This window comes from Juglans microcarpa x Juglans regia, chromosome 1S (genome assembly GCF_004785595.1).
Source record: "Juglans microcarpa x Juglans regia isolate MS1-56 chromosome 1S, Jm3101_v1.0, whole genome shotgun sequence".
Lineage (NCBI taxonomy): Eukaryota > Viridiplantae > Streptophyta > Magnoliopsida > Fagales > Juglandaceae > Juglans > Juglans microcarpa x Juglans regia.
This window is the reverse complement of record NC_054595.1, coordinates 3,802,722-3,811,576: the sequence shown is the minus strand read 5'-3', so window position 1 is coordinate 3,811,576 and position 8,855 is coordinate 3,802,722. Positions and strand designations below refer to the sequence as shown.

At 35.7% G+C, this 8,855-nt stretch overlaps 1 protein-coding gene across 1 annotated transcript; it reads right to left on the bottom strand.

Moving 5' to 3' along the window:
* Positions 1–3,481: 3,481 nt before the first annotated feature.
* Positions 3,482–8,205, bottom strand: LOC121246063 (COP9 signalosome complex subunit 1-like). The gene is made up of 6 exons (XM_041144045.1): positions 7,661–8,205; positions 6,144–6,464; positions 5,124–5,240; positions 4,949–5,034; positions 4,556–4,790; positions 3,482–3,877 (listed from the first exon to the last, which is right to left on the bottom strand). Exons 1-6 carry the CDS (start codon positions 8,060–8,062, stop codon positions 3,701–3,703), a joined length of 1,338 nt encoding a protein of 445 aa, XP_040999979.1. The 5' UTR covers positions 8,063–8,205; the 3' UTR covers positions 3,482–3,700.
* Positions 8,206–8,855: the final 650 nt, after the last annotated feature.

Here is an 8,855-nt window from a genome sequence, read left to right as displayed (position 1 = left end):
AAGCCAACTCCTTTACTGCTGAAGCCTATGCCATGATGTTAGCTGCTATATTCTATAGAGAAATGGGTGTTACTAAATTTTCTCTTGAGAGAGACGCTTTGTAGATGGTGAACAATCTGAAGAAGCCAAAATCAGAATGGAGTCAAGGAGGTTTGTTGATTAAAGATGCAAGATATGTGCTGAGATTGGAATGTTTTCCATACCAAGAGAGAAGCTAACATGGCAGCTCAGAAACTAGCTAAAGATGCTCTTAATCTTATTAAAGACTTGTATGACTTAGAAGAGATCCCTAGTTGTATTCGTTCAATTGCACTCAGTGAGATGTTGTAAGCCTTTTTTATGAGCAATAAAGTATCTCTCTATAAAAAAGAAGTATTTATTGTAATAATATATATATATATATATATGTTGTATCTATCTCTCCTTATCGTAAAAGATATGATAAAAAAGTTGTAAGATCTAGGGTGTAATTTTTCTAAAGATCTAGTGGAGCAAACATTCACATGCCAAAGAGAGATTTTTGGGTGGAATTTATTTATTTATTTATTTTTTTGAGAATCAAATGATACTTCATTCATTATGAAGAAACAAAACGTAACACAGTACATGAATACATACACACTTAATAAATACATTAAGCCCGTAGGCAACTTTCAACTTCTACTTCCAAGCTAGCTTGAATAAAATCTGGAGGATGAAACCACCATTGAAGCGTATTCTCTACCACCCTTGCATGCCTGGCCAGTTTATGTGCCATCTCATTTTCTTGTCGTCCAACATTTAAAACATCAAAAGATTGGAAATAAAATAACAATAACTAAATCTCCCTAATAATAGGGCTCAAACTACACTCTTAAACAGTTGTTGATTGAATGGATTCAATTACAATAAGTGATTCTCCTTCCAAGATCAAGTCCTGACTAAAAATTGCTCCATTAAAGTTTAACTTCAGCTACCCACTTGGTGGAGGTTTCCAACACAACAAAGTTTGAAACTGCACCACTTTCATGCATTGCCGAGCCAACAAAAAGCAGTCAACATAGGAAAAGCAACTTTTCACAACATCACAAACTGTACCTTCTAATTTCTGAAAAACCTTTAAATTTCTAAATTTCCAAATTTTTCAATAAACAATAGCAAAACAAGAAATAGCACTTGAATCGTCAAGATCCATAATTGCCCCAACCAAACTGTCAAACCGAGAGTAAGTTTGTAGGAGATGTAAGTGTTTTTCAAAATATTTCCGCCACACACTTGAACTGCTAGGGAATTTGCAAATTATATGATAAACATCTTCAAAAGATACATGGCATAAATCACACACAGCAGAGTCTATTATTCGACGATAATGCAACTAACTTTTTGTGGGTAAGCCATTATTACATAATTTCCACAATTTTTTTTTTTAAACTTTATTAGGAAGATTCAAATGCCAATTATTCTTCCAAAAAACAGTATTCAAGCCTACATGAGAACTGCTTTCAGCAATAGTAGCACTCCTCAACTGAAGCACTAAATGATAGGTTGACCTCACACTGAACTGGTCATTTCGCATACATCCCCACACCATTTTATCAACAGTCCAATGAGGGAATAATGGAATTTTAAGAATATCCATAGATTCAAAAGGAAGAAATACCTAATGTGTTAGATCTGTTTTCCATCTACCCTGCAATGAAGAGTCCATTAAACCACTAACACATGCATCAGCGTCTATGCCATTACAAGCAGTGATAATTCTCTTGTTTGGATAGCTCGGCAACCAATTATTCCTCCAAATCTTCACATGTTCGCCACTTGTAATGCGCCATAGATGACCAGCCTGAATAACAAATCTAAACTAAAAAATACTATGCCACACATAAGAAGGATTAGAGGCAATAGCAGATGATAAAAAATCATTATGTGAAAAGTATTTTGCCTTGAAAACCAGGTAAAACAGAGAGTTATTATGAATTTGCAAACGCCATCCTTGTTTTGCTAAAAGATCCAAATTAAATGCTTACAAGTCTCAGAAACCCATCCCACCAAAAAATTTGAAACTATATAAGTGTTTCCAGCTAATCTAATGAATCTTCCTCTTTTGCTCTCTTTGTCCCCACAAAAAAGGAGCAATTAGTCCCTCCAAATCACTACACAAGCCTTTTGGAATTTTGAAGCAACTCATTGCATATGTGAGGATGGCTTGAACCACTGCTTTGATCAAGATTTCATGACCTGCCTGTGACAGAAGCTTTTCTTTCCAGCCTTGTAACTTTGCCTATACCTTATCTTTAACTTCCCAAAAAGTATTTAGTTTTGATTTGCCCACAAACGAGGGAAGTCCAATGTATCTGTCATGAGTTTGAATAGAATCAACTCCCCAAAGTTCCTTAAAGACATTCCTTACTCCCACATCCACATTCCAACTAAACAGTAACTATGTTTTCTCCGTATTTAATAATTGCCTTGATGCAGCCCCATAAAGAGTCAAAATATTCTGCAAGTGCACATTTTAAGTTATATGTCTCTTATTTAGAAGTAGTTAAATCAAATTGCTACGATTTGATTTATTCACAAATTTAAGGGTTTAACGACAAGGCAAGAATGAATTCACATGAATGGTTAAGGTTTAAGACCAGCTTCTAATATATTTATGAATACTTTGATCACAATTATATAACTTGACTTAAAATTAACTCATTTAATAATATCACGCTCTAATAAGAATTTAGATAAGGTTGTTGATCGAATCAAATTCTTATAATTTCCTATTTATAAAAAAAGTACGACAATTTATTAATTTTATAATATTACTTTAATATTAACACCGATAACACCGAGAACATCTTGGAATAAAAGGAAAAAATACGAGAAAATGTTATTAATGGGATAAGTTATTATGAAAATAAAGTCCATATAGGTATGCCTGTGTGTGCGTATGTATATATATTATATATATATATACACAAACATTATATGTATGTATGTATATTTATGTGAAGTATGAACTCAAAATTGTTATGTTGAAGTTTGTGAACAAAGTCATGAAATATAATAGAAACCCACTATTGTGCTAAAAAAAAAAGTCTTTTATGGTTTATCATCAATAATGTTTGTCGATCCAATCTTTTAGACACACACACACCTAACTAACCTTAACCTTATAATCTTTACATAACTAACTAATTATTAGAAACTAATGATTTGACCATTAAATATAACTTAGTAATTGAATAAAATAAAATGAACAAAACTCCTTTTACTTTTTTTAATAAAATGAACGGAACTAGAACATCCAATGCTCGCATGATTTTAATTTTTTCCTCGACTTTTTCAAGACCCATTTGTCTAAGATTGTATCCAATGTTGATGGGTTTGTAGATACAGAAATAATACCAGTAAGCTTTTGGATCCTCAATGGTTTCAGGTTTAGTTTGCACGTTGAATCAGGATTATCACATTTACAGCTGGAAACATCCCAATCAAAGGCAGAGAAAAAGAAACCACGCGAAAATGAAGAATTGACAGCAACCAATGAGATAAATCCGGCCATATACAGAACACTAATCATTTATATTTGGTAATTGTTGCATAAAATTTTGTATCCTTGAATGCTGAACACCCACTTTGCCATTCTAAAGGACCAAGCACAATTGCATATCAATACCAAAAGGAGAAAAGGCTTGGTCATACCCACTGTCCCCGCTGAAATTGATATTCAAAGTTTCCTTGATGCCCTAAGATTGTATTCATGCTTAATAAGATTTGCTCTCAGCAGCATTGACCGAACATCCCGATCAAATTCACTGCCTGTCTGTAAAACTCGCTGGAAAGTTGCATTTCTTTGATCTGCATGACGTGCATACAAAATTTTATTGTGTGAGTCAATTCGAGCCTGCAAAATAATGATATGTTTGATTAGTAAAGCATTAGATAACTGATGTCTAGCAGGGTTGCGTTTTGAATTGGTTTCTGATATGTTTGATAACTAAAGGATTCAAAAGATTGATATTTATTAGGGTTGAATCTGAATCGATTTCACAAAATCGGGACAGGAACTCTTTAAATAGTCTAAGAGCTCGTTTGGTTTCTTGACTGCACTTAGCTTAGCTGAGTTCGGTTTAGATTTAAACCCCTTTTAATATCTAAACACCCAACTCTTAAATCAATAAACTCAGCTCAACTCAAAACCTCTTTACATGTGGGACCCACAACCTTTTTCAACTCAACATCTTTTTACACGTGGAACCCACGACCTTTTTCAACTTCCCATAAATACATATAAACTCATCTTAACATCCAAACACATCTAAACTCATCTTAGGTGAGCCTCAGATAACTCACTCCACCATCTTTACTTATTACTATTCATATAGAATTCAACTCAACTTAACATCCAAATGTACGCTAATTCTACTCAATCAGCTGACATTGGCTTTATATAAATCACAAGTATACTGTACTTATTGCAAGAACAGGTAAAGCTGCATCACCACAGACAAATTTCAATTTTTAGACCTTTGCCGTTAGTAAAGACCAACATAGAATTCATGGACAACAATCCAAACCAAACCTGTATTTGGTTCTCTGTAATCAATGTTTCAAGTTCTTTCTCTAGCCCTGCAATGCTTGTTTTGAAGGCATTAGCCATCATTCGCAAATCAACTGAGACAAATGGGTGTGTGTACTGGATGAGGGCTTTGTTACGGATTTGATCATACAATGACTCAACATGGTCATGCAAATGGATGTCAAGCAACAGATTTGCTTTGAGATTTCCAAGGTAATCCAGGCACGATGCATAATGGCTGAAATAACAAGGGAAATGATTCTGTTAAATGAGGCCCCCTGAAAAAAATACACAAAGTAATGGGGACCGTCCAAGATAGGTTGGGTTGATACTTATATACTCTTTGTTCTAATCTTTTCTACTTTGGGTCTAATATGGCTAAAAGTATTACGATACCTCGAGTAGAAATCATTGATAAGCTCCCTTACTTCAGGTACTAACTCTAAGAAATTCCGGAAGTTGTCATTGTCTATAACTTTGTGCTGCGAGATGAAAGCAGAAGCAGCTCTCAAGCTTTCATTATGATGTTAGTGAGAAACAAAGAAAAAAAAAAAAGAAACTGGATAAATACCTTCAACTCCGTTCTGTCAAAACTTGCAAGTGCACTAAGTCCGCCATATGTTGCAACATCTTGTGGTGCAATGACTTCGTTGTAGTGACTTGCCAATTCAGGACCTGCTTCCAAGAACTGTAAACAAATGATGATATAAATGTCCCAGTGAAGATAAATACTGGAAGAAGTTTCATTGTAAGTATCCTTTACAAAGATAATATGTGACCTCAATCATTTTGAACACATTTTTCAAGTTACAAAAAACAATATGATAGAAAGTGCAAAGGAACAAACCATTTCATCTAAAATGACAGAGCAATTGAGTTCAAACTAAAGAAGGAATGACAATTTTCTCTTACTTTTTTATATCATTGAATTTTCCCATTGGCATGATTAGAATCCAGACCTACCCCAATCCACTTTGCATTTATTTTTACCATATGAGCTAAAACAGGGCCATATAGAGAACGAATGAATGCCCATCATCTAAACCAACGAGTTAATAGAAAATTCTGAACAGGGCCAAATTTCATGCACTAAAAAATTCCACAATTTTTATTGGGTATAGAACATTCATACAGGTAGGAAAACTATAAGTGCAGCTTGATTTTAACAGACTATTGATGATGCAAAGCCCAAATCATTTTCCCCATAACTCTGTTATATACATATTTTGTTCTCAAAAGCTTCATATATGGATTGTCCACCATCTTTTATAGGATATTTCTCTTCACCAAACCCCCTAGCTTAGATCGACACGATAGTTCTCAAGCACAGATTGTGAAAGTCATTGTCACCATCATCAAATCTGCCAAGTCTGAAGTTCAGACTGCTTTTTTAAAAAAAAAATTAACCGAGAGTTCCAAGAAATCAATCAAAGCATGATACCAGCAACAATTATCATTGAATTTTTCAAGCCAAGGTTACAGATAAAAATACAGCGAGGCTATCAATATCAGCAAGCTCTTTATTAAAGCTCAAAGCTTCAAGAATAATAAGTACGAAAGTCAATAGCAAGACAGTAAATGAGCCAACAACCTTACGAGCAGCGAGCTTGTATTTTTTAGCCTCTAAATGAGCCAATCCTGCAGCACAATGTAGTTTTGAGGCTGTGATTGGGTCAAGGGCCTCTGACGATTGTTCTGCTTTACTCACATAGCTTGTCACGTGAGTGAATTGACCCATCTCAATGCTGACCAGAATTGCACTCATACACATATGGATGATATGTTTTGATGTAGTACAATAATCACGAGTTCGTACATAACTTTTAAAAGCATCCCCAAGTGCACCGTGAGCATAATAAAAATCTCCAAAATCATTGTATCCCATTCTTATGCTTTCTTTGATCAAATTTGTCTGCACAGAAATTAAATGGAGGAATGAAGATCAGGAAAAAGGAATACCATGGGTACCAACCTCCCATATAGAGAGAATGTGAACTTTAGCAATGAAGGGTTACCAAAAGCTACCACGAAGAGTCATTAATATCCATAGATTTCCCAACATGAAATACTACATCTGGACCTCATTGTCCAATGTGCATCTAACGATATTTACTTAATATTTGAAAAGAACTGACTCATTTTGAATCAGAACTTAACCATTTACAAAATATCGGTAATTTGGTTATCTAACTGTCTGCACCATCTACTTTGGGTTGAAATTTGGATTAGTTCACAGAAGCACTGCCTGTCTTTTCTTATATTATCTAGGCATCTTCAATGTCAATATCCAAAATCAATCTAAGCTGAATTAGTCAACTTGGTTTTTCAATGCCAGCATTTTTATCTCGAGCATTGCTGGAGATAAAGCTCAAAATGAGACCGCAGAGACATCAAAGGACAAGACATTATCAATATCACCAACAATATTCAGAAACACGAGATAAAATTATTAATGAAGGGAAAACCAAAAATAAGATTACTAATCTAGCATCTCAAGATAAACAGGTCAACTACTCTAGAATCTCAAATGAGGTAAAGCCAAAAAACAAGGTCTAAGTACACTCAGTTCAACAGAACCCAACAGAACCAAACTTTTGTACAAGCAAAGCGCTTAGTGGGTCCTATTATGGCTTTGCTTTCTAGGCTTAAAAAAAAGATGAAGGGTAAAGTAAAACTACAATACCATGGAATGGAAGCTGCTGAGCTTTGTAGACCAACATTATCTAAATTTTGAGGCTGTTTTGCAAAGAAATAAAAACTATGAAATGCATTGAATTGATTTTGAGAAAAATTAACGTATTATGACCCAAAGGCACTACCACAGAGAATGTATAAGAAAATCAGTCACCAAATATATCACACACAAAGAAAAAGGATGTTGAGGATTACTACACGTTTTCATTCAATTGCATTTCAACTATGTCACAATCCTTGAGCTGTCTACAGCATAGAATACTAATCAACCAACACTAATCAAACTCAGTACCAAAAAAAACAAAACCTGCTGGAACTGCCAATCTCCAATTATAGCACATCCAAACACAAACAAGTACACGCATCAAGAAAAATAAGTATGCACAGAAAAATATAAATAAAGGGGAATTATACCCTATACGCATTGAGCTCGTTCTCGAGTTTCTCCTTCTTCTGTTCGGCCCTGCGGTCAACCATCTCCGACCAAGCGGAGTCCATCACATAGTCGGGTCCCATCTTGCTGTCAATCTTCTGCATCACTTCTCTAAAGAGTTGGGTATTCTCGCCCTTCTTGATCTCTTCGTAGGCCATTCGGAGAGCCTCCAGCCGCATCCCCGGGTTGCCCTCGCAGTGGTCCGCGATAAAAAGGAGGCGCACGATCTTGGTGCGCCCCTGGTAGAGGCTTGCGTAGGCTTCCACGTCGAGCTGCTCGCCGCTACTTATAATTGGCCTCTTGCTGCGGCTCGCATCTTCGATGTCGCCGTTGGAGTGGATCTCGTCGATCAGTGGGCGAGACGGCGAGTCCTCGGGTTCCATGCCGGGGTGTGACTGTTGCGTGTATAGCACACCCGAAGATGCTCGATGAAAATGCACTGAGAAAGCTCGCTTCGAGGGAGCAATCTCTAATAGAAAAGAAGATGATAAAATAGAAATAAAATTGTATTAAGATTTTGGACAAAGTAAACAGTACGCTCCCCGCTCCTATAGCCGAGCTTGTATTTGCAAATCATTTCAATTCATTTCAACTCATCTCATTACTATTCATTATTATTCATTAACTTTAACTCACAAAATTACTACTATTTATAACTCATCTCACTACTATTCACAATCTATCTCAACTCATCTTCAAATCCAAACGATACCTATATATAAGAACCTAAAGGAAGGCTTCCCATCTACTGGGTCTCGTGGGCCATGGGTTGAACAACTAATATAAGTGCAATAACGAAATAAAAAGAAGTCAATTACATCATTACACAACGGGAGCCTAAGCCCATTGCAGTAATTAAAATATACTAGTTCTCCAGTCCAATAGCCCTGCTTCCAAGCCCAAGCCCAAGCCCAAACCTGTAGCCCACTTCCACCCTTAAATTCTTCAGTGCAGCTTCCCTTCATCCAGAATCGAGGAATTAGGGTTAGGTTTTCTGGAAATGGGGAGGACTTGTTGGGATTTTAGCAGAGTTCCATCTTTGTAGCCTGTTCTCCAGTAATGATATCCTACACCTCATTTGCTATTTTTTATTACTCAACTATTTTTTTGACTAAAAATCTCAGAACATGATGTTCTTTCATAATCTAGCAAAAAATAAATTCAACAAATCAACGT